This window comes from Lissotriton vulgaris, chromosome 9 (assembly GCF_964263255.1).
Source record: "Lissotriton vulgaris chromosome 9, aLisVul1.2, whole genome shotgun sequence".
Classification (NCBI taxonomy): domain Eukaryota; kingdom Metazoa; phylum Chordata; class Amphibia; order Caudata; family Salamandridae; genus Lissotriton; species Lissotriton vulgaris.
This window is the reverse complement of record NC_141697.1, coordinates 53564587-53591538: the sequence shown is the minus strand read 5'-3', so window position 1 is coordinate 53591538 and position 26952 is coordinate 53564587. Positions and strand designations below refer to the sequence as shown.

Genomic DNA, 26952 nt, shown 5'->3' with positions numbered 1-26952 from the left:
TCTTACTGACTCTTGCTCAGATCCTGGAAGTAAGGTGGACACAGCAGACCCTTTCTTACATCTGAATCTTACCAGGGAGACGCCGCTGCAGCTCTGTCTGTACCTTCCTTTGTTCGTCTGTGGTTTTTCGTTATATCTGAACTTACCTGGGTGGGTTCAGAACACTAAATATAATGCACACTAAAAGTGCAACGGGCTCTAGGGTGCATTGTGCAGGTGTATCCTTATGTTTCTGTTTTTGTGTGCTATACATTCACTGTATTCTTAAATTGTTGACTGAATGGCCGTATACGTCTGAAAAATCCAAGAACAAAAAAAAAAGGGGAACGGGCTTTGAGGGGAAATCACAGGAGCTGTGTCACTCCGTCCCACTGCACGTTGAGCCACGTTAGCGGAAGGTGGACCTGTGGTGAGGAGGCGACTTACGATGGACACTGTCCTCTACGCAGAAGATGGACAAGACCTGAACAGCCAGATCAGGGTCCTTTTTTAGGAAGAAGGACTGATGGGTGGGAGTAACCTCGACTGGCAGTGAGCATTTCTTGCAATACCTGTGAGACTTATGTTCAGGTTGACCTGCTGCCAAGGAAGAGGGGTAAGATTTGCCACTGTCTGGACAGGGCCTGAGCAGGGGAGCTGTCCGAGGCAGGAGAACACTAGGCTGCCCCTCAGGTCCTCGGATTTCAGAAACAATTACAGACTGAGCCAAGCTGATAAAAGGCAGCCTACATAGTGTACTACTAAAAGATGTTCATTTCAGAGAGATTCGAGAAAATCTCCTTTCCATTTGAGAAAGATGCAAGACATGTTTTATCTTTTTTAGCTCTGGCCTGGCGTTGGAGCACGCATGCGCTCCTCGCCTGCGAGAGCTATAGTTAGGTAGTCAGTTTCGAGAAGGGGACTCGAGCCCCGCCCCTCATTTCAATTGGGTAGCGTCGGCGTTTATGGTAAACGCTGGCTTCCCTTTGGTTTTTTGCCGGACTGGCTCGCCTGATTCACGGCTGTCGTGAAGACTTTTCTTATCTGCTTGTTTATTTAACAAGTAGATAAGAAAAGTCTTCTCGACAGCTGTGAAGCAGGCACGGAGCTCAGAGGTACACGGGGAGGACAAGGCATTGGTGTGCACTTGTATAAACTAGGGGGTCAGGGCTTTACGATTCTATGGAATTATAAACATTCATACTCCCCGCCCTCACCAGACGACAATGCCAAATACAGAAAGCACCATTCATCCATAAGTTGGCTCTATTGGAAAGTTTACTGTGTTTTGTATTTGTTTGTGTTTCACTCTAAAGTTGCATATATAACTAATTACTCGAGTCTATTTGTGAGTGAGAAGAATATTGGCAAAACTCAATTATTAACACCTCGCACCACAACCCAATTTATCGTTGCAGCCTGAATCTCGCTCTTTGGGCAGTGAGGTGGCTTGTTTAGCAGCGGTCACTCACCAGCATTGTCTGTAGCTGCGGCTGTAAGGGCACCGGCTTGCAGTCTGCGTGTTGCTGCTCCGTACACGGGCGCAGACTGGCTTTCCGTGGACTGGACAGTACAGCTCGAGGATGCTGGCCGCTCATGCGCCTGCTGCCTACTCCAACTTGGACCAGACTGCCTGCAACCACCGTAACCTTTCTCAGCCGTTTTTTCCGTAATGGTTTCCCTGTTGTGCCACCGTTATTGTGCCCATCTGTGTCTTGTTCTAATTCCACCACTGTTTTTATATTCTCGTGCCTGCCTGTTCCTTTTCGCCGCTGCCCCTGCGGCCCCTTCCCCCTGGAATTCCACCGCTCCCCTCCCTCCCACCTCCCTTACTTAATGACGACCAATGTGCGGCCGCGCAGCAAAAGCACGCAGCGGGCGTGCAGTGCCAAATGCACACTTGTCTGTGCCCATCCGCGACCCGACCGCATCCAGCGCCTGGAGAATGAATGAATGAATGAATGAGTAAAATTTATAATGCGCAGACAATAACCCGAAGGTATCAAGGCGCCTAACAGAAAGAGGTCAAAAGAAAGATTGCTACTTCGCTACAGGTACGCTTGCGTGAAAAGGTGAGTTTTCAGGGCCCTTTTAAAAGCCTGAAGGTAAGGCAGTGAGCCCTGGACCTCCCACTACCCATCGCTAGAACACCACCACCCTCCTCACACTCAACCCTGAAAGACTTAGAGAATACCGACCAGCCTCACCAAAAACGACCCATGGCCAGAACTCCTTCCTCCACTGCCACCAGACCCTCACCACCACCCCGGCCTCCAACACCGCCGATGCCAGCACCGACGACACCCTAAAATGCATCCTCCTCAACGTACACTCCATACACAAACATGGATATCTGGAAGCTACTCAATTCTCTCTCACCTGACATCGCCTTCTTCACAGAGACCTGGGTCAACGCATCTTACGCCCCCGACATCAGCACCGCTATCCCTGACGAATAAAAGATCCAGAGGAAACACTGCCCCAACCACCCAGGAGGGGGCCTCGCCATTGCCCACAAGAGCACCCTCTGCTTCACCACCTCCAGCAAAACCTTCCCCTATGCCGAACACCTGCACTTCCAGATCAACCCTAAAGCCACACTCCGAGGAACCCTTGTCTACAGACCGCCGGCCCCGAGCCCTCTTCGCCACCACCATCACCAACTTCATCGCACCCCGAGCCATCGCTTCATCAAACTACATACTCATTGGAGACCTGAACTTCCACCTCGACAACCCCAGCAACCCCAACTCCACTATCCTTTTGTAGTGTAGTTCCTAGTTTCCCACTAGGCCCTGCGCATTGGAATAACATAAACAGTAGTATCGACGTGGAACTGCGGATATTCCAGGCCTCCACTGACTATGCTAAACTTAATTGGGTTGTGTTACCAACTAGCTCAGAGGTCACTGGAAACTTTCTTCTCTGCATAGGAAGTGATCAGCTACCTTGGCACAGACAAGAAGGGATTCAGTTTTCCAACAACCGTGCAACATGACAACTTTGCTCCTCAGATCAAGAGTCGATCTCTAGGGTCGTGTGAAACAATAGACATAGATTTCACTCAGTCAGTCTAGTGCAGTTTACTTTCACAGTATGTAGAGAATAGAGAGACGGGCGTGTATCAATAAAGGTTAACATTTATTGAACAGTCTTTCTTCTCGTACAAGAGAAATGTATTGCCACAATTGCAATAATTGTTATTATAAAAAGTACGTACAGTAAGATAAGTATTGCGAAATAGAACTGTAAAAGCATTGATATGGTTTCTTAGCCATACAATGGTTTAAAAGTAATAAAACATATATACAGTCATATATACATTAGGCTAACATACTCGACTGGTGCTTCTAACTAAGCCTACCCCAGTGTGCCTGACCTAAGCCTAACACGTGAGAAGGGGAGTAAGTAAGTAGCTTAAGTTAAGTTGGTTTTGCCAAGGTTTGTTTCAAGAATTCTCGTCTAAGGGTTTAGTCAACACCATACCTCTGAATAGAATGATGGAGGATTGGTATCTCCTTCAGGGGTCTCTCTCGATATCCCAGTCACCCGCGAGGGTAAACCGGAAGCGCCGGGACTGGATTTCTCTGCACGAGAAATGCAGCGGCTTCTCTCAGCGCGTCGAGGAAGGAGGGGGGACAGCGTCCGCGGGCAGCTGGAATCGGCTGGATGTCTTCGCAGAGGACGGCTGCTCGGCTCCTCAAGCGTACTGCACCATAGTTCGCGCTGTAGCGGCGATAATGGTAATCAGCAGCTTCACCACCACAGGATAGCAGGCTGCAGCGACAGAGTGCTAGTTTTTACCAACACAGGGTCATGCAGGCAGCTGGCATCAGCAACAGGCAACGAACTCGCAGCTCGTATCTCTCATTGCTTAAGGCAACGTTGGTAATATTTATACCTGACAGGTGCCGGGTTTGACGCAAGTTTGCTGGACATAAGACGTCAATTAAAGATGTCACTAGGAAGTGACAGTTATCAGTTGCTCATTAGAGTTCTATTACTAATCAAAACATAGCAAGCGGGGATTTCCAGGTTTGCTAAGTTTTTATCTTGTTGAAGAACTCGGAGTGTTATCTAGGAATATCAGATAGTGACTGCTGCACTGTCATTGCACTAATTGGTCGCAAAGGAAGTAGCAGAGAGTCATGCTGGAATGTGGCTCTGTTCGTGTGAGGCCAGAGATGACTTTTCAGAAAATCGCACTTGAACGGTTATGCCAATATAGGGAATAAATGGATTTATAGCCGAATAGGGGCATAAGGTCACAGTATCGATCAGGAACCTAGATAAGCACGCAACACTTTGTGACAACCTCGCCAGCATCAGACTTAAACAACTCATCAACACAGCCTCGACCCAATCTTTGCGGCAGAAAACAGCATCCAATTCAACCACACAAATCACCCGCCATGTACCGACCACCACTGTGTACACTTCGCCATCAACAAACCCAAAGCATCCAAACCAGCCCCACACCCACCATGAAGGAACTGGAGCAAGGTTACCGACGAGCAACTTAACTCCACCCTCACCCAAGACAACCACACCTGGGCACAAGACGCAAACGACGCAGCCTGAGAACTCCACACCTGGATCTCCAACAGTGCAGACGAGCTCGCCCCACTACGCATCCCCGACAGACAACACCCCAGGAAAGGCGACTGGTTCAACACCGCTCTCCAAGAAGCCAGGCGCACTTGCAGATGACTGGAGAAGAACTGGATAAACACCAAGATAACCGAAAACCACACCACCTTCAAGGACGCCATGACGTACTACCACAACCAGATCAGAGCCACCAAGAGGAAATTCATCCACAACAAAATCCAGGCCAACTCCACCAAATCCAAGGAACTTTTCAGTGTCATTCAAGAATTCACCAACCCACACAGCAAAGCCAGACATCACCCAATCCCAAGACCTCTGCAACAAGCTTGGAACCTATTTCCACCTCAAGATCAAAAACCTCAACGACAATTTCATAGACTATCCACCAGGCGCCACAGACTGCCCCCTTCCCCCAGAAACACCAGCCAGCCCACCATCTTCAACAGGTCACCGATCATGGCCGAAGACACCGCTTAGACCATGAAAAGCATCCACTCAGGCCCCCACCGACCCCTGCCCCCCTCACATCTACCACAGATCTCTGCATCCTCTGCAAGACCTTCTAGTGGATCCCCCCCTGAGTCAAGAAAGTGATTCACCGACGCACTCATCACCAGCAGGCTGGACTATGGAAGCGCACTCTACGCCGGCATCAATAAGTCCCTACTCCGCAATCTCCAGACAATACAGAACACCGCTGCCAGACTCGTCCTTGGCATGCCAGACACGAACACATCAGCCAACACCTATGAAGTCTACACTGGCTCCCCGTGGAGAAAAGAGTCACTTTCAAAATACTCACTCACACCTACAAATGCCTACACAACAATGGACCCAAATACCTCAATGACAGAATAACTTCCACGTACCCAAAAGAAACCTCCGATCTTCCAACCTAGTACTGGCTGAAACCCTGCACATCCACAGAGCCAGAGCAGGAGGAAGATCCTTCTCTCACATTGCAGCCAAGACCTGGAACAAGCTACCGGCAGACTTCAGACAAACCCCTTCTCTGAACACCTTCAGGAAGATCCTCAAGACCTTGGCTCTTCCGCTAAACAGATCTGCGGACACCCCGTCAGCGCCATGAGACCCTCATGGGTGAGTAGCACGCTTACAATTCTCTGAATGACTGAAGCTCAGAAGGTAAGCTGCACTCTGGGAAGAGGTGGGAAAGGCAGGAGTGATTGAATGCCAGGAATGAATTTGAGACCAGCTTTGCTGTAAAAGGTATAAAATACTGTGAGAGTTTGTATAAGAAATGGAAATAGTTAAAGAAATGACATCTACATATTTCCAACATATCTATAAAGACAAAAAGCGTCTTCCCAACAAAAAGAGGGTCTAAAACCTTTTTCTGTACGTCTTCGCTTAATAAGGGTGCTCTTAGTAAAGTAAATCATTATGAGCACCAGTCCCAGACAAGGCACACAGGTGGGATCTGGGGATGTTTGTGGTTTGGTGTGCTTGTCTGCTGCTCTGAGACTCCCTAGGGTCCAAAGCAGAACATCCCAACTATCTGTAGAGGCAGAAAATGGTGAATCTTATCAAGGCTTTCACAGTACTGAAGCTACTGCTCTATCACAGATATTGTGTGCACCTAATAGACCAGCAGACATCACAAAAAGTGAATCTGAAAGAGTCCAACAGTTTGCAGAGTGCTAGACACCAAACGGGATCCAGACCGTGCCATAAAGGACTACTCTGCAACCAAGCTTCTCAGGCTAAATACGGCTAGGTGTACAGATGCAGCCAGGCAAGAAAAATACTCAGCGACGTTGGCATAAGAAACAATCTAAATCCTGCTTGGATGTTGGTGCACCACACTGTGCAGTTAATTGTGAATAGGTTGTCAGCCATGCCCTCATTTCTGAGTCCATTCCAGGCTTGTTGAGGGCAGTAGGAGGTGGAGGAGACCTAGGAGAGATGAAGAGGAACCAAAGACCAGGCCTCAGCTGGATAATCTTGCTCAGATAATAAGAATTGCATGACTGTACCAACAGTCTCACTGTAGAACATTGTACCACAGGACAGCACCCTACACGTAGGTGTTGTGTTTCGGCAGCGATCCTGCTATATTTTGATGCCCTTTTGCCCTCTTGCATGCCCTGTATACCTTGTGTTTATACCACTCTTCTGTTTTTTCTTAAGAGTGGTCTGATCCATTGGTAACCGGATGTGAGTCTGGCTTCAATGCTCCACCTCCTTTTCTGTTTTTTTTGTTGCTTTTTTATTGGAAGCTGGATAGTTTTGCCACAATTTTAGTTACTGTGATGCAGTTTGGACTGCAAAATGCCTGTCGTAAGGTAGTATGTTTACAACAAGGGGTGGTGAGGGACAGAGTCTCTGAATTAAACAGAATACTCTCACCCAGTCAAGAGATCAGGGCTAGATCCAACACCGTTTTTTAGCTCACTGCACCATCCCAGTTTCAGAACCTGGCTGTATGCAAATTAGTCTGTTCCTGTCCCAGTGCATGATGGGAACAGGGCAAACCAAACTACAAAAGCCAATTCTTACACTGGGAAGGAAACAAGCTACCGGGGACCGGTTTCTGGCATTTCAGCCTCTTCGGCCCGGCTTGCTTGAATCCTGATGGTGCAATGAGCAAGGGACTCACATCTGAGTATACCCTTCCACGCTTAGGGTGGACAAAAATATTTACAACAAGGGGTGGTGAGGGACAGAGTCTCTGAATTAAACAGAATACTCTCACCCAGTCAAGAGATCAGGGCTAGATCCAACACCGTTTTTTAGCTCACTGCACCATCCCAGTTTCAGAACCTGGCTGTATGCAAATTAGTCTGTTCCTGTCCCAGTGCATGATGGGAACAGGGCAAACCAAACTACAAAAGCCAATTCTTACACTGGGAAGGAAACAAGCTACCGGGGACCGGTTTCTGGCATTTCAGCCTCTTCGGCCCGGCTTGCTTGAATCCTGATGGTGCAATGAGCAAGGGACTCACATCTGAGTATACCCTTCCACGCTTAGGGTGGACAAAAATATTTACAGATAAATAACGGTGATGGATCAAGCCCTGATCTTTGGACTGGGTAAGAGTGGTCTGCTCAATTCAGACACTCTGTTCATCACCACCCCCTTTTGTAAATCGATTTTGGCCACTATAGGTGTGGCAGGGTATACTCAGACATGAGTCCCTTTCTCACTGCTCCATCAGGATTCAAGCAAGCCGGGCCGAAGAGGCTGAAATGCCAGAAACCGGTCCCCGGTAGCTTGTCTCCTTTCTGGTAAAGAATTGGCTTGGTAGTTTAGTCTGCCCTGTTCCCATGATGCACTGGGCCAGGGACAGACTGATTTGCATATAGCCAGGTTCTGAGCTGGGATGGGGCAGTGAGATAAATAACGGTGATGGATCAAGCCCTGATCTTTGGACTGGGTAAGAGTGGGCTGCTCAATTCAGACACTCTGTTCATCACCACCCCCTTTTGTAAATCGATTTTGGCCACTATAGGTGTGGCAGGGTATACTCAGACATGAGTCCCTTTCTCACTGCTCCATCAGGATTCAAGCAAGCCGGGCCGAAGAGGCTGAAATGCCAGAAACCGGTCCCCGGTAGCTTGTCTCCTTTCTGGTAAAGAATTGGCTTGGTAGTTTAGTCTGCCCTGTTCCCATGATGCACTGGGCCAGGGACAGACTGATTTGCATATAGCCAGGTTCTGAGCTGGGATGGGGCAGTGAGATAAATAACGGTGATGGATCAAGCCCTGATCTTTGGACTGGGTAAGAGTGGTCTGCTCAATTCAGACACTCTGTTCATCACCACCCCCTTTTGTAAATCGATTTTGGCCACTATAGGTGTGGCAGGGTATACTCAGACATGAGTCCCTTTCTCACTGCTCCATCAGGATTCAAGCAAGCCGGGCCGAAGAGGCTGAAATGCCAGAAACCGGTCCCCGGTAGCTTGTCTCCTTTCTGGTAAAGAATTGGCTTGGTAGTTTAGTCTGCCCTGTTCCCATGATGCACTGGGCCAGGGACAGACTGATTTGCATATAGCCAGGTTCTGAGCTGGGATGGGGCAGTGAGATAAATAACGGTGATGGATCAAGCCCTGATCTTTGGACTGGGTAAGAGTGGTCTGCTCAATTCAGACACTCTGTTCATCACCACCCCCTTTTGTAAATCGATTTTGGCCACTATAGGTGTGGCAGGGTATACTCAGACATGAGTCCCTTTCTCACTGCTCCATCAGGATTCAAGCAAGCCGGGCCGAAGAGGCTGAAATGCCAGAAACCGGTCCCCGGTAGCTTGTCTCCTTTCTGGTAAAGAATTGGCTTGGTAGTTTAGTCTGCCCTGTTCCCATGATGCACTGGGCCAGGGACAGACTGATTTGCATATAGCCAGGTTCTGAGCTGGGATGGGGCAGTGAGATAAATAACGGTGATGGATCAAGCCCTGATCTTTGGACTGGGTAAGAGTGGTCTGCTCAATTCAGACACTCTGTTCATCACCACCCCCTTTTGTAAATCGATTTTGGCCACTATAGGTGTGGCAGGGTATACTCAGACATGAGTCCCTTTCTCACTGCTCCATCAGGATTCAAGCAAGCCGGGCCGAAGAGGCTGAAATGCCAGAAACCGGTCCCCGGTAGCTTGTCTCCTTTCTGGTAAAGAATTGGCTTGGTAGTTTAGTCTGCCCTGTTCCAATGATGCACTGGGCCAGGGACAGACTGATTTGCATATAGCCAGGTTCTGAGCTGGGATGGGGCAGTGAGATAAATAACGGTGATGGATCAAGCCCTGATCTTTGGACTGGGTAAGAGTGGTCTGCTCAATTCAGACACTCTGTTCATCACCACCCCCTTTTGTAAATCGATTTTGGCCACTATAGGTGTGGCAGGGTATACTCAGACATGAGTCCCTTTCTCACTGCTCCATCAGGATTCAAGCAAGCCGGGCCGAAGAGGCTGAAATGCCAGAAACCGGTCCCCGGTAGCTTGTCTCCTTTCTGGTAAAGAATTGGCTTGGTAGTTTAGTCTGCCCTGTTCCCATGATGCACTGGGCCAGGGACAGACTGATTTGCATATAGCCAGGTTCTGAGCTGGGATGGGGCAGTGAGATAAATAACGGTGATGGATCAAGCCCTGATCTTTGGACTGGGTAAGAGTGGTCTGCTCAATTCAGACACTCTGTTCATCACCACCCCCTTTTGTAAATCGATTTTGGCCACTATAGGTGTGGCAGGGTATACTCAGACATGAGTCCCTTTCTCACTGCTCCATCAGGATTCAAGCAAGCCGGGCCGAAGAGGCTGAAATGCCAGAAACCGGTCCCCGGTAGCTTGTCTCCTTTCTGGTAAAGAATTGGCTTGGTAGTTTAGTCTGCCCTGTTCCCATGATGCACTGGGCCAGGGACAGACTGATTTGCATATAGCCAGGTTCTGAGCTGGGATGGGGCAGTGAGATAAATAACGGTGATGGATCAAGCCCTGATCTTTGGACTGGGTAAGAGTGGTCTGCTCAATTCAGACACTCTGTTCATCACCACCCCCTTTTGTAAATCGATTTTGGCCACTATAGGTGTGGCAGGGTATACTCAGACATGAGTCCCTTTCTCACTGCTCCATCAGGATTCAAGCAAGCCGGGCCGAAGAGGCTGAAATGCCAGAAACCGGTCCCCGGTAGCTTGTCTCCTTTCTGGTAAAGAATTGGCTTGGTAGTTTAGTCTGCCCTGTTCCCATGATGCACTGGGCCAGGGACAGACTGATTTGCATATAGCCAGGTTCTGAGCTGGGATGGGGCAGTGAGATAAATAACGGTGATGGATCAAGCCCTGATCTTTGGACTGGGTAAGAGTGGTCTGCTCAACTCAGACACTCTGTTCATCACCACCCCCTTTTGTAAATCGATTTTGGCCACTATAGGTGTGGCAGGGTATACTCAGACATGAGTCCCTTTCTCACTGCTCCATCAGGATTCAAGCAAGCCGGGCCGAAGAGGCTGAAATGCCAGAAACCGGTCCCCGGTAGCTTGTCTCCTTTCTGGTAAAGAATTGGCTTGGTAGTTTAGTCTGCCCTGTTCCCATGATGCACTGGGCCAGGGACAGACTGATTTGCATATAGCCAGGTTCTGAGCTGGGATGGGGCAGTGAGATAAATAACGGTGATGGATCAAGCCCTGATCTTTGGACTGGGTAAGAGTGGTCTGCTCAATTCAGACACTCTGTTCATCACCACCCCCTTTTGTAAATCGATTTTGGCCACTATAGGTGTGGCAGGGTATACTCAGACATGAGTCCCTTTCTCACTGCTCCATCAGGATTCAAGCAAGCCGGGCCGAAGAGGCTGAAATGCCAGAAACCGGTCCCCGGTAGCTTGTCTCCTTTCTGGTAAAGAATTGGCTTGGTAGTTTAGTCTGCCCTGTTCCCATGATGCACTGGGCCAGGGACAGACTGATTTGCATATAGCCAGGTTCTGAGCTGGGATGGGACAGTGAGATAAATAACGGTGATGGATCAATCCCTGATCTTTGGACTGGGTAAGAGTGGTCTGCTCAATTCAGACACTCTGTTCATCACCACCCCCTTTTGTAAATCGATTTTGGCCACTATAGGTGTGGCAGGGTATACTCAGACATGAGTCCCTTTCTCACTGCTCCATCAGGATTCAAGCAAGCCGGGCCGAAGAGGCTGAAATGCCAGAAACCGGTCCCCGGTAGCTTGTCTCCTTTCTGGTAAAGAATTGGCTTGGTAGTTTAGTCTGCCCTGTTCCCATGATGCACTGGGCCAGGGACAGACTGATTTGCATATAGCCAGGTTCTGAGCTGGGATGGGGCAGTGAGATAAATAACGGTGATGGATCAAGCCCTGATCTTTGGACTGGGTAAGAGTGGTCTGCTCAATTCAGACACTCTGTTCATCACCACCCCCTTTTGTAAATCGATTTTGGCCACTATAGGTGTGGCAGGGTATACTCAGACATGAGTCCCTTTCTCACTGCTCCATCAGGATTCAAGCAAGCCGGGCCGAAGAGGCTGAAATGCCAGAAACCGGTCCCCGGTAGCTTGTCTCCTTTCTGGTAAAGAATTGGCTTGGTAGTTTAGTCTGCCCTGTTCCCATGATGCACTGGGCCAGGGACAGACTGATTTGCATATAGCCAGGTTCTGAGCTGGGATGGGGCAGTGAGATAAATAACGGTGATGGATCAAGCCCTGATCTTTGGACTGGGTAAGAGTGGTCTGCTCAATTCAGACACTCTGTTCATCACCACCCCCTTTTGTAAATCGATTTTGGCCACTATAGGTGTGGCAGGGTATACTCAGACATGAGTCCCTTTCTCACTGCTCCATCAGGATTCAAGCAAGCCGGGCCGAAGAGGCTGAAATGCCAGAAACCGGTCCCCGGTAGCTTGTCTCCTTTCTGGTAAAGAATTGGCTTGGTAGTTTAGTCTGCCCTGTTCCCATGATGCACTGGGCCAGGGACAGACTGATTTGCATATAGCCAGGTTCTGAGCTGGGATGGGGCAGTGAGATAAATAACGGTGATGGATCAAGCCCTGATCTTTGGACTGGGTAAGAGTGGTCTGCTCAATTCAGACACTTTGTTCATCACCACCCCCTTTTGTAAATCGATTTTGGCCACTATAGGTGTGGCAGGGTATACTCAGACATGAGTCCCTTTCTCACTGCTCCATCAGGATTCAAGCAAGCCGGGCCGAAGAGGCTGAAATGCCAGAAACCGGTCCCCGGTAGCTTGTCTCCTTTCTGGTAAAGAATTGGCTTGGTAGTTTAGTCTGCCCTGTTCCCATGATGCACTGGGCCAGGGACAGACTGATTTGCATATAGCCAGGTTCTGAGCTGGGATGGGGCAGTGAGATAAATAACGGTGATGGATCAAGCCCTGATCTTTGGACTGGGTAAGAGTGGTCTGCTCAATTCAGACACTTTGTTCATCACCACCCCCTTTTGTAAATCGATTTTGGCCACTATAGGTGTGGCAGGGTATACTCAGACATGAGTCCCTTTCTCACTGCTCCATCAGGATTCAAGCAAGCCGGGCCGAAGAGGCTGAAATGCCAGAAACCGGTCCCCGGTAGCTTGTCTCCTTTCTGGTAAAGAATTGGCTTGGTAGTTTAGTCTGCCCTGTTCCCATGATGCACTGGGCCAGGGACAGACTGATTTGCATATAGCCAGGTTCTGAGCTGGGATGGGGCAGTGAGATAAATAACGGTGATGGATCAAGCCCTGATCTTTGGACTGGGTAAGAGTGGTCTGCTCAATTCAGACACTCTGTTCATCACCACCCCCTTTTGTAAATCGATTTTGGCCACTATAGGTGTGGCAGGGTATACTCAGACATGAGTCCCTTTCTCACTGCTCCATCAGGATTCAAGCAAGCCGGGCCGAAGAGGCTGAAATGCCAGAAACCGGTCCCCGGTAGCTTGTCTCCTTTCTGGTAAAGAATTGGCTTGGTAGTTTAGTCTGCCCTGTTCCAATGATGCACTGGGCCAGGGACAGACTGATTTGCATATAGCCAGGTTCTGAGCTGGGATGGGGCAGTGAGATAAATAACGGTGATGGATCAAGCCCTGATCTTTGGACTGGGTAAGAGTGGTCTGCTCAATTCAGACACTCTGTTCATCACCACCCCCTTTTGTAAATCGATTTTGGCCACTATAGGTGTGGCAGGGTATACTCAGACATGAGTCCCTTTCTCACTGCTCCATCAGGATTCAAGCAAGCCGGGCCGAAGAGGCTGAAATGCCAGAAACCGGTCCCCGGTAGCTTGTCTCCTTTCTGGTAAAGAATTGGCTTGGTAGTTTAGTCTGCCCTGTTCCCATGATGCACTGGGCCAGGGACAGACTGATTTGCATATAGCCAGGTTCTGAGCTGGGATGGGGCAGTGAGATAAATAACGGTGATGGATCAAGCCCTGATCTTTGGACTGGGTAAGAGTGGTCTGCTCAATTCAGACACTCTGTTCATCACCACCCCCTTTTGTAAATCGATTTTGGCCACTATAGGTGTGGCAGGGTATACTCAGACATGAGTCCCTTTCTCACTGCTCCATCAGGATTCAAGCAAGCCGGGCCGAAGAGGCTGAAATGCCAGAAACCGGTCCCCGGTAGCTTGTCTCCTTTCTGGTAAAGAATTGGCTTGGTAGTTTAGTCTGCCCTGTTCCCATGATGCACTGGGCCAGGGACAGACTGATTTGCATATAGCCAGGTTCTGAGCTGGGATGGGGCAGTGAGATAAATAACTGTGATGGATCAAGCCCTGATCTTTGGACTGGGTAAGGGTGGTCTGCTCAATTCAGACACTCTGTTCATCACCACCCCCTTTTGTAAATCGATTTTGGCCACTATAGGTGTGGCAGGGTATACTCAGACATGAGTCCCTTTCTCACTGCTCCATCAGGATTCAAGCAAGCCGGGCCGAAGAGGCTGAAATGCCAGAAACCGGTCCCCGGTAGCTTGTCTCCTTTCTGGTAAAGAATTGGCTTGGTAGTTTAGTCTGCCCTGTTCCCATGATGCACTGGGCCAGGGACAGACTGATTTGCATATAGCCAGGTTCTGAGCTGGGATGGGGCAGTGAGATAAATAACGGTGATGGATCAAGCCCTGATCTTTGGACTGGGTAAGAGTGGTCTGCTCAATTCAGACACTCTGTTCATCACCACCCCCTTTTGTAAATCGATTTTGGCCACTATAGGTGTGGCAGGGTATACTCAGACATGAGTCCCTTTCTCACTGCTCCATCAGGATTCAAGCAAGCCGGGCCGAAGAGGCTGAAATGCCAGAAACCGGTCCCCGGTAGCTTGTCTCCTTTCTGGTAAAGAATTGGCTTGGTAGTTTAGTCTGCCCTGTTCCCATGATGCACTGGGCCAGGGACAGACTGATTTGCATATAGCCAGGTTCTGAGCTGGGATGGGGCAGTGAGATAAATAACGGTGATGGATCAAGCCCTGATCTTTGGACTGGGTAAGAGTGGTCTGCTCAATTCAGACACTCTGTTCATCACCACCCCCTTTTGTAAATCGATTTTGGCCACTATAGGTGTGGCAGGGTATACTCAGACATGAGTCCCTTTCTCACTGCTCCATCAGGATTCAAGCAAGCCGGGCCGAAGAGGCTGAAATGCCAGAAACCGGTCCCCGGTAGCTTGTCTCCTTTCTGGTAAAGAATTGGCTTGGTAGTTTAGTCTGCCCTGTTCCCATGATGCACTGGGCCAGGGACAGACTGATTTGCATATAGCCAGGTTCTGAGCTGGGATGGGGCAGTGAGATAAATAACGGTGATGGATCAAGCCCTGATCTTTGGACTGGGTAAGAGTGGTCTGCTCAATTCAGACACTCTGTTCATCACCACCCCCTTTTGTAAATCGATTTTGGCCACTATAGGTGTGGCAGGGTATACTCAGACATGAGTCCCTTTCTCACTGCTCCATCAGGATTCAAGCAAGCCGGGCCGAAGAGGCTGAAATGCCAGAAACCGGTCCCCGGTAGCTTGTCTCCTTTCTGGTAAAGAATTGGCTTGGTAGTTTAGTCTGCCCTGTTCCCATGATGCACTGGGCCAGGGACAGACTGATTTGCATATAGCCAGGTTCTGAGCTGGGATGGGGCAGTGAGATAAATAACGGTGATGGATCAAGCCCTGATCTTTGGACTGGGTAAGAGTGGTCTGCTCAATTCAGACACTCTGTTCATCACCACCCCCTTTTGTAAATCGATTTTGGCCACTATAGGTGTGGCAGGGTATACTCAGACATGAGTCCCTTTCTCACTGCTCCATCAGGATTCAAGCAAGCCGGGCCGAAGAGGCTGAAATGCCAGAAACCGGTCCCCGGTAGCTTGTCTCCTTTCTGATAAAGAATTGGCTTGGTAGTTTAGTCTGCCCTGTTCCCATGATGCACTGGGCCAGGGACAGACTGATTTGCATATAGCCAGGTTCTGAGCTGGGATGGGGCAGTGAGATAAATAACGGTGATGGATCAAGCCCTGATCTTTGGACTGGGTAAGAGTGGTCTGCTCAATTCAGACACTCTGTTCATCACCACCCCCTTTTGTAAATCGATTTTGGCCACTATAGGTGTGGCAGGGTATACTCAGACATGAGTCCCTTTCTCACTGCTCCATCAGGATTCAAGCAAGCCGGGCCGAAGAGGCTGAAATGCCAGAAACCGGTCCCCGGTAGCTTGTCTCCTTTCTGGTAAAGAATTGGCTTGGTAGTTTAGTCTGCCCTGTTCCCATGATGCACTGGGCCAGGGACAGACTGATTTGCATATAGCCAGGTTCTGAGCTGGGATGGGGCAGTGAGATAAATAACGGTGATGGATCAAGCCCTGATCTTTGGACTGGGTAAGAGTGGTCTGCTCAATTCAGACACTCTGTTCATCACCACCCCCTTTTGTAAATCGATTTTGGCCACTATAGGTGTGGCAGGGTATACTCAGACATGAGTCCCTTTCTCACTGCTCCATCAGGATTCAAGCAAGCCGGGCCGAAGAGGCTGAAATGCCAGAAACCGGTCCCCGGTAGCTTGTCTCCTTTCTGGTAAAGAATGGGCTTGGTAGTTTAGTCTGCCCTGTTCCCATGATGCACTGGGCCAGGGACAGACTGATTTGCATATAGCCAGGTTCTGAGCTGGGATGGGGCAGTGAGATAAATAACGGTGATGGATCAAGCCCTGATCTTTGGACTGGGTAAGAGTGGTCTGCTCAATTCAGACACTCTGTTCATCACCACCCCCTTTTGTAAATCGATTTTGGCCACTATAGGTGTGGCAGGGTATACTCAGACATGAGTCCCTTTCTCACTGCTCCATCAGGATTCAAGCAAGCCGGGCCGAAGAGGCTGAAATGCCAGAAACCGGTCCCCGGTAGCTTGTCTCCTTTCTGGTAAAGAATTGGCTTGGTAGTTTAGTCTGCCCTGTTCCCATGATGCACTGGGCCAGGGACAGACTGATTTGCATATAGCCAGGTTCTGAGCTGGGATGGGGCAGTGAGATAAATAACGGTGATGGATCAAGCCCTGATCTTTGGACTGGGTAAGAGTGGTCTGCTCAATTCAGACACTCTGTTCATCACCACCCCCTTTTGTAAATCGTAAGGTAGTATGTAGCATTAACGCTGCATGCCCCATATAGACATTGAAATTCAACATTCCTGCGGTCATGAGGCCCAACAGGCGAAAGAGCACCCTTAGTGTAAATGGCAGAAAATTTGCATATGATTTTGAACATGTCAAAGAACCCTGTATTAGAGTTCCTACCCGGCCAAGCAAATATGATTTTTCAGACGGTGGATGGATGAAAAAAAGTCATTTTCTATACCTCCGTGGTGAAACATGTATGTTCTGGAGATTGGGCACATGTGCGCACCAAGAATTTTGTTTTATGTCAGCGGCTTACATGGACTTGCTGAAGTTCAAGGGTCCCACATAAAGTTGGGTGAAGACAACTGAACTGTTCTTCACAGCTTATGGAATCAGATTCAAATGTCAGTAATTTGGTCAGTTTTCTCGCACAGTTAACAATACACTTTTTACCTCGTTTTTTTCCAATCACTTTAAAAACCTTTAACCGAATTTAGTTCGCAGCCAACAGCGGCCGTTGACATTATAACAAGCTTGGTCTCAATCAGTCCACCTCTTTTTTTGTGGCCTTGGCTAAAGATCCACTGTGGATGTTAAAATATATGAATATTACGTTTTGGCGCCTTCCCTCTCCTTATAGCTCTACCCACCCCGACCCATTACCGCCAAACGTTCCAAAAATTAGTTTAACATCTTTTAATTTGTGAGTATATTTTTGTTGACATGCATGTCATATAGTAATAGTCAAGACACGAGAAATTCTACACTCATTCCTGATTTCTGACAAAATAAAAACACCACAATCTAGGAACTTGCACACAAAATACTCTGGAGAACCTGAATATACGTTATATAAACTTGACATAATGGGAAACATATACAATCAAAAATATTACACTGAAAAAATACAAAAGTCAAAGCTTTCTTGGCTACTTAGGGTAGGAAGAAATCAAGGATATAACAAAACTTGAGACATCTCTGGCACACCGCTTGCAGACTGGATTAAGAGGTCACTTGCGTCTTTGAGAGTCTGACAGTCTATGTCGATGGGCCATTCGAGGTCTTCAACACTTTCATTTATTTACAACACCTCTCACCCACCACAATACAATGTACGACTCGCGACTGAAAGCTTACCGAGGAAGGATAGGTTGTTCTCCAGGAGTTTCTCCCGCAGCAAGACTTCATGCTCGTGTCCGATGGAGCTGAGGTGCAATGTCAAGGAAATACGAGGAGCTTAAATATGCTCAAAATATAAGAGAATATCTGCATTAAGGGTTGTTAAAAAGGGTTCCAAAGACAACCGGTAACCAAAGACCCTTTTATGTTGCCCGGCGGTATCGCCTCTATGACCCACCAATATTAATCAATGAAGAAGCAGGCGCTGGAGACTGGAAGGCGGGAAACGAGGATTTTATTCTCTCCGGAGGAGAACACATCAATTCAGACAGCAAGTATCGTCACGAGGTGCTCTAACCACATCTCTGAGGCCGGGCCTCTTATACTAGAGTTTACGACCTTTATTGCACATAACACATTCTCGTAATATTTTAATACTTGAAAGAACATCCTCGGAATCTCCCCTCCAGACCCGTTCCCACATACATTTACAGTTGGATTCCCCACCCCGGTCACAACAGGTGATGGTGGTCGCACAGCAGGGCATTCCGCCGATTCACGGAATGCGTGGGGTTGATCGGACCTCATGGGGTGGGGGCTTTGATCGGTTCGGGGGTCTTTTGATGGGGAGGGGAAGCTTCCTACTGTACGGGGTAATAAACAGTATCCGCAGGGTCAGGTGGCAGCCTGGGAACGAGGAAGACAAACGGGGACACAGAAAAAGAGGGTTTGCATCAAAAGGGTTTGAGGCCATGAAAGGAATGAAGGGAGGTGTCGCGCTGGGAACAGGATGGGATTCAGTGGTGGAGCTGCGCTGGAGAGGGGTTTATGACCCAAGGCATGAGAGAGCGGGGGGTTGTCAGTGTGCGGGGGAATGCTTGCGAGGTTAAGAGAGAGAGAGACGCGCTGGCTATTAGTGGGGGGGCAGGGAGGCCATGGTGCTCAAAATGGCTGCCGCTTACGCGCACGAATGGGCCTGGAAAGGGGCAAGATGGCGCCGATAATGTTCACCAAGTTTGTATTTATTTTTCACAGGGTGATCAAGACATCTTAGGAAGCCACTAGTCAGTAGTTTACTACAGGGTCACCAACCTCCACGGTTCTACAAAATATACCCAGAGCTATCAAGCAATCACCAGGAAACCAATCTTGGAATAGAAGTTGTGTTTAGAAATTCCAATAGCTAAATAAACTATATTTAGACCGGTGCGTTCTGGCCAGCAGGACATGTCTCCAGAGGGATAGAAAATTACCAATATCCGGGGATAGTACCAATGGGCAGCTCATGTAATAAAAGTGACAAGCCATATTTTCTATTTGCTTATCTTTATGGAAAACCACCCATCTAATGCCTTTTCTTCAAGAGCATTCATTGTTGAGAGCTAAGGCATTCTTACAGCTCAACTTTGTTGACTTTATTAAGGCGCACCTAAAAACTTTCTTCAAAAGTGCATGATCGTGCTACCCAACGTTTTACCAAGACGCTGACTGTACATCGAGAATGGCGTCCAGTTCAAATTACTCTGCATACTACCCAGTTGCACTGACGGATCGGCTCCCTGTTTTGTGTCCAACAAAATCTTAATCCCAATCGCTAACAGTCCTAGGATCAACTGACAATGCCTCTTTCATCCTACACCATTCTGCTTGACACATTGGGAGGAAAAACTCTTCCATTATGTTGCTGTTAAAAAAAACTTTAACAGTAAACCCTAAGTGGGAACCTTGACAAGATCAATTTGGAACAGCTCTGAAAGGTCATCCTTTGTCTTACTCATGTGTCTCTTTAAATATTGCAGAGCTAAGGGTGATCAGTGTCTAGAATTGTTGAGGTATATTGAAGTTAACTCAAGTTTTCACGAAAGGAAAAATAACCATCCTTCAAAGCAAGACAGTTATAGATTATATAATAAATCTAATACTAAAGACCTTGATATTTGATAAAGTATTGCCTGATTAATTTAGTACATTAAACAGACCAGAGTTGTACCTGTCAGGGGATGACTGGCATTCATAAGCTTTCAACAATACATTTAAACCAATAAATGTTTTAGATACAGCTACACCAGCATTTCTTAAACTAATGTTTTTACCCTGTTTACAAGCTTGCCGGAAATTTAGTGTGTGGACTATTTTAGTAAAGTCCATCCTCTTACTTTCTTTGTCTGGTGGTGGGCCTGAGTTTGTGGGAACGTTAGCCCTCTTCCTAGCTGTTGCTGCAATGATGGAGTCAGCCGTAACGGATCCCTGGATGTAAGTAGGATCTTTAGAGGAGTGTTTGTATTTCTTCTCTGTCCTAGGTGTGACAGACCTGCAGCCTGCTGGTTCTTTGAATGCCTCTCTCCCCTGGTCCAGGAGACTTGGTAGCATGGGGAGGAACTGACTCCTTGTCTAAGTGGGGAGCAGGGTCTCTAAGAGGAAGCAGGCCTTTGGTTTTTCTTCCTCCAATTTCACTCCGTCCGAAACTTCAGGGCCCACTGCAGAGCCCGCATCCGCCACCTGGAGTGATGCACCAGAAGGATGCAGGAGGCCATCAGCCCCAGAAGCTGCAGTGTCAACCCGAGCGAGACTCGGGATAATGGCTGAAAGATCGGAATCCAAGCCTGAAGCACAAGTTACTTACCTTCGGTAACAATATATCTGTAAGAAACAGTAGTTAGTATTAGATTCCTTACCTTAGAATATCCCCAGGCGTCAGACTGGATCCGGAAACTTTTGCGTAGCAGTACCCTTGCGCGTCGATAGGCATCGTCTGCGGCTCCGTGTCCGTTGTAGCTGCCGGGATGACGTCGCTGGAGTACTTAGACGCCGCCCTCACGTGCTGACGTCAGTTCTTAAACACTGCTTTTCCGCGCCAGAAACGCAGAGCCATGATAAAAACCAACACTGGTGCCATGAAACTAGGGCCCTGAAAGGGGATGACATTAATCCTAGATATCGGTTCGCAGAACGGGGAGGATGGGTGGGGCGGTAAGGAATCTAATACTAACTACTGTTTCTTACAGATATATCGTTACCGAAGGTAAGTAACTTGTGCATCTGAAAGAAACAGGTTAGTATTAGATTCCTTACCTTAGAATAGATACCCCAGCAATACCAACCCTGGTGGTGGGTCTGCGAACCAATAATCACAGCAGAAAGTCCTGGAGGACGGAACGGCCAAAGAAGCCATCCCTACGGACTTGGCTGTCCAGGCAGTAGTGTCTTGCGAACGTGTGCAGCGAGGCCCACGTAGCTGCCTGACAGATGTCCTGCAAGCGGACTCCCCGCCCAGGGCAGTAGTAGCCGCTGTGGCCTGAGTGGAATGGGCCCTCAGCCCAACAGGAGGCTCCTTCTTTTCCAAAGAGTAGCATGCCTTGATACACAAGACGACCCACCGAGAGATGGTCCGTTTGTGCATCGCCCGCCCCTTCTTAGCGCCCACATAACCAACAAAGAGTTGGTCATCCACCCAGAACTGGCGTGTGCGATCCAAATAGAAAGAGAGCGCACGTTTTGGGTCCAGACGGTGGAGCCACTCTTCCTCTTTAGAGGGATGCGGAGGTGGAAAGAAGGTGGGCAAGGAGATGGACTGCCCGATGTGGAAGGCTGTGACTACCTTGGGCAGGAAAGAGGGTCTTGTCCGCAACACAACCTAGTCCGGATGGACAGAAAGGAAAGGAGGCTTGGATGAAAGAGCCTGGAGCTCACTCACTCTCCTGGCACCCAGGAAAGCAGTCTTAAGGGTAAGAAGACGGAGAGGACAGTTATGAAGTGGCTCGAAGGGAGCACACATCAGATAAGTTAGTACAAGGTTCAAGTCCCACTGAGGCATCACGAAAGGAACAGGGGGGAACATATGAGTGATGCCCTTCAAGAACCTATTTACAATCGGGGACTTGAACAAAGAAGGCTGATCAGGTAGCCTTAAGAAGGCGGAAAGGGAAGAAAGGTAGCCCTTGATAGTGCCCAGAGCAGAGCCCTGCTGGGCAAGAGAAAGAAAGAAGAGGAGAACCTCAGAAAGAGGGGCAGAGAGTGGATCCACATGCTTTGCTGTGCACCATGCCACAAATTTGTTCCACCTGCAGGCGTATACCGACTTTGTGTAGGGACGCCTGGCTGCCAGAATGACATTACAGACTTCAGGAGGCAAGTCAAATGGTCTCAACTGTCGCCGCTCAATCTCCAAGCATGGAGGTGGAGACTGGACAGGTTCGGGTGGAGGACCGTCCCCTGCTGCTGCGACAGAAGGTCCTCCTGAAGAGGCAAACAAATCGGGGGATCGACTGACATGCTGAGTAGCTCGGGATACGAGTACCTTCGTGCCCAGACCGGAGCCACAAGGATGACTTGGGCCAGGTCGCGCTTGATCTTCTTCAGCACTCTGGGCAGAAGTGGTATAAGCGGAAAGGCGTACAACAGACCGCAACTCCACTCACGACGAAAAGCGCTCCGAGCGAGTGCCGACTTCGAAATTCCAACGCACAGAACTGATGACATTGCGCTTCTCTTCGGTGGTGAATAGATCTAACCAAGGCTCTCCCCACTGAAGAAAGAGGCCTTGCGCCACGTCCGAGTTCAGACGCCATTCGTGATCCATCATGCACCGTCAGCTGAGTTTGTCCGCCCTGGCGTTCAGAAAACCTGCCAGGTGTTGAACCACCAGGGTCACGCCCTGATGTTCCAGCCACTGCCAGAAGCGCAGAGCCTCCTGGCAGAGGGTCCACAACCCCACCCCGCCCTGTTTGTTGGAGTACCACATGGCGGTGGTGTTGTCCGTGAACACCTGCACTGCACTCCCCCAGACAGAGGGGAGGAGTGCCTTCAGTGCAAGACGAATCGCCCGCAGCTCCAGAAGGTTGATGTGGAGCCGGGACTCCGCCGGAGACCAGACGCCTCTGATCTCCGCCTCTCCCATGTGGCCCCCCCAACCTTGGAGGGACGCGTCCGTCACAACTATGTGCTCTGGTTGGGGTAGGGAGAGGGATCTGCCGCTGACCCAATCGCTGTCCGTGAGCCACCACTCCAGCTGTTTCGCAGTGCCCTCCGAGATCAGGACATGGTGGGACAGGTTGCCCTGATGCTGGGCCCACTGAAACTTCAGGTCCCACTGCAGAGCCCGCATCTGCCACCGGGCGTGATGCACCAGAAGGATGCAGGAGGCCATCAGCCCCAGCGGCAACCTGACCGAGACCCGGGATAAAGGCTGAAAGATCGGAATCAGAGCCTGAATATCCCGAACCCGCTGTTCGGGAGGATAAACCCGAAACTGCGCAGAGTCGAGAACCTGCTCCGATGAAACCGCTCCGAGAAGAGGAGCTTCTGAGAGGGACACAGGTGTAACTTTGGCACATTGAGGGAAACCCCATTAGGTGCAGGAGGTCGGCCGTAGCCTGGAGGTGGTTGACGACTGTCTGGGGCGAGCCCGCCTTCAACTACCAGTCGTCGAGGTAGGGGAAGACTGAAACCCCTAACCTGCGCAGATGAGCTGCGACCACCGCCATCACGTTTGTGAACACCCGTGGGCCTCTGGTAAGGCCGAAGGGGAGCACGGTAAACTGAAAGTGCTCGTGGCCTACCGTGAACCGCAGGTAATGCCGGTGGGCTGGCAGGACGGGGATGTGAAAGTAAGCGTCCTGCAAGTCCCACCCTACCATCCAGGCTGCCGGGTCCAGGGCAGCTAAGACCTGAGCCAGTGTCAGCATCTTGAACATCTCTTCAGGAGGAAGCCGTTGACGTTACGCAGGTCCAAGATAGGAAGTAGGCCCCCTTTGCCCTTCTTGGGAACCAGAAAGTAGTGGGAGTAACAACCACACCCTACTTCTGGCCCAGGAACGCGCTCGATGGCCCCCTTGGCCAAGAGGACAGTAACTTCCTCTCGCAGAAGATTCAAGTGACACGCAGTGGTACTGCGGTGGCATGGCTGGAGGGGTCGCCTCGAAGGGGAGGGAGTAGTCCCTTCGGACGATTTGCAGCACCCACCTGTCCGAAGTGATGTTGCGCCAGTGAAGAAGGCGCAGGGGCCGAAGCACCAGACGGCGCCGGGGCCTAAGCACCCGGCCCGCTTGGGCTCCCAGTCGGGGCCGCTTGGCCCGAAGGCGCCGCAGAACCCGACGGAGGAGTGAGCGACCTCATGGCCATGAGGAAGGCATCGATCTCCTCCGGCGTCGCGTGCTGCCCAGGGACCGGTGGGTATAGAGCAGGCCGCGACGCCTCCGCGTGGGCGGTGTCACCCGAACCCCTGGCCATGTCGCGCGAGCGTCGGGGGGAGTCAGAAGAGCGATGTCGCCTCTTCGACTTCTTGTGCCTCTTCCCTGAGGACTTGGAGCCCGGGGAGTGGTGTTGACTCTCGGAACTATGATGACTCCGGCCTCGCGACCGGTCCCTCGACCACCTTCCGGACCGGGACCTCGAACGGCACGGCACGGGGCCGACTGCCGGAGCTCAAGGCGCTTGCGGGACCGCTCTTGCCTAGCCTTCGACGTCAAGGCCAGGCAGTAGGGGCACGACTTGTCATCGTGGTCGGGCCCCAGGCAATGCAAACACCGGCAATAGGGGGCGGTAGCCGACATCAGTCGGTTGCAGTCGACGCAGGGTTTGAACCCAGGCATCCCTACCAGCACCGTCTAAGTCGTTCGACTCGAAAAACAGAACAAAAAGATCGAAAAGTTTTGTCAAAAAATGACTAAAGGGTACCACTTTCTCCAGACCTGCGCTTGCTGGCACGCAAAAAAGAAGAACTGACATCAGCGCGCGAGGGCGGTGTCTAAGTGCTCCGACGACGTCATCCCGGCGCCAACGACGCCGACGACGGACGCGGCGACGCCTACCGACGCGCAGGAGTACTGCTACGCAAAATTTTCCGGATCCAGTCTGACGCCTGGGGATAGTCTAAGGTAAGGAATCTAATACTAACCAGTTTTTTATTACAAGTAGATGGGAGATACAATACACCTATTAACGCTCCTCTAGGCAACTTCATGCCTGTAGGGCCAGTATATGAATAGTGAAGTCGGGGCAGACCAATATATATACTGAACCATGGAGTAGATGGGCATAATCATCGGATCTTTGGGGGGAAAAAAAAAAAAACCCCAAGGAGACGAAGAAAGCTTTACTTCCAATCTTTCAAAAGTTTCCCAAAATATTATCTAGGCCAATCTTGCAGCCGCCTTCCTTGGCCAAAGTACTTGAACAGCATGTTCTTCCATCCCTTTCCCGTCATCTTGAAGATAATCATCTCCTAGAATCTAATCAGGCCGGTTTCAGGGCCCATCACAGTATGGAATTGGTCATGCTTTTTTCGTGCTGGATGAACTGAGACTCAAGGCAGACAAGAAAATGCCTTGTGCCCTGGTGCTGTTAGACCTCTCCGCATCATTCGATACGGTCAATCAAGAGATGATCCTAAGGCTGATTCATTTTTGGAAAAGAATGGGCGATTTTTATTTGATGGGTGCTGTTTGAGAGGGATGATCTGAGCCACTAGAGTGCAACCCATTCCAGCCCAATTACAGTCTATCCTTTTGGAACAGGAGTATCTTGTAATTGTTCATGTCGAAAATGGTGACAGGTGTAGGAGAATTATGTGGAAGCTTTCACGATTGTCCCTGACAGAGAGGATCATCTCAAGATGACTTTTAGTCGCAAAAATACTAGAAAAGACCTTGATAAACAACTGAAAAACCAACAGGGGGGTCAACAAAGTGTTTTGTAAAATCCAAGTAGGTTTTGGTCCACTTTATTGCACAAAAGCCTGCTTTAGTGTCAGTTTTCGATAATATTAGGATGCTATAGGATGGACGATGTAGAGCAGCGTTGATCCTGTTGGATGTATGTGCTGCGTTCAATACGGTCTCCATAATGTTTTGCTCCTGAGACCGCGGCTGTCGGTAATGCAAGGTAAAACTTTAGATTGGTCTCTTCATTCTTACCCAATCGTTCTCAAAAGGTGAATAGCGACTTTCTCCCTTATTGAAAGATTATTGTGTGGTGTGCCCAAAGGGTCTATATTAAGCCCTGCCCTGTTTAATATTTATGTCTCTCCCCTTGTTTCACTAATAAAAAAAGACATGGTTCATCACTTATGTCATTTGCTGACAATCCCCAAATTGTTGTCTGAGTGGTGGATGCAGCCTCAAACCTGCACGGTTGCTTGACTTCAAAGATTACATGGATGTGCTGCAATGCCTTAAAGCTGAATGGAGAGGAGATGGAGCCGCTGCGTTTTGACCAGTTGGCCATCACCAATGCACCAAATGAGTGACTCTCCGAATTAGGTGATCCTCCTACTCCTGTTGCAGAAGTTAAAAGCTTAGGGGTAATGACTGATAATAATCTTAATATGGATAAGCAAATAGGTAAGGTTTCAGCAACCCAGGTTGTTATATTTAAGGATGCTGTTCAAAATACTGCCAATGCTACCTACGCAGACTCATAAGAAGGTCGTCCAGGCTACTACTTTATCACACCATCCTATATTAGAGGCTGTAGGTGACCACCCGTTTGCAGACAGTCCAAAATTGGGCCGCAAGACTGCTGGTAGTTGTTAATCGCAAGGAACCTGCAAATCCTACATTGAAAACTCTACAATAGTACCTAATGATAAGATAATACAGTTCAAAATTGGTCGTATGGCTCACCAAACCTACTAGAAGATGGGTTCTGAAATTCTATCAGAGAAACTTCAGAAATATAGTACGTGCGAGCCTCCACGGTCTGCTAATGATTTCCTGTTCCCCGAAAAAGCCAGACCCAAAAAGGCGGTGGACTAAGGTGCTTGGTGAGAAAATCTGGGACATTGAGTTCAGGCATGTGTGTTGTCACCAGGCCTCCTGTCGGCTAACAGGAGGGAGAGGACAGTTTCAACCAGGTAGCCATTGAAGTATCTGTGAGGGCGTCCTCAAAAGGAAGCAAGGGCTCAGACAATGATGGCCCCGGTAGCAACATTTCTGTCCAAAAAGTTGTTTCAGTCTCAACGGATGGCAGCTACAATTCTAGTACTTTGGTACTTTGACTGTCCTCCAAATAACCACTGCAAATGAGGCACTTTCTTGCCTTGGTCGCCCATTTAGTGAGTCGAGTGCTGTCTCATGCGAGCCATCAAGCACACCGCCATTTAGTAAATCAAGGTATAAGGCCTCAGTATTTGGAGAAGGGAGAAAGCCACCCCCCTCGCCATCATCCTCAGTAGTACCCTGAGTGCACCTACTCTGGCAG

The 26952-nt window shown here is 49.4% G+C and overlaps 1 protein-coding gene across 1 annotated transcript in view; it reads right to left on the bottom strand.

Annotated features, from left to right (window-relative positions):
* CDIN1 (CDAN1 interacting nuclease 1) overlaps positions 1-26952 on the bottom strand; it is a 786301-nt gene that overhangs the window by 327857 nt on the left and 431492 nt on the right. The window contains exon 8 of the mRNA XM_086936566.1: positions 17773-17840. Coding sequence (XP_086792692.1) covers positions 17773-17840 — 68 coding nt within the window. The remainder of the gene's footprint in view (positions 1-17772; positions 17841-26952) is intronic.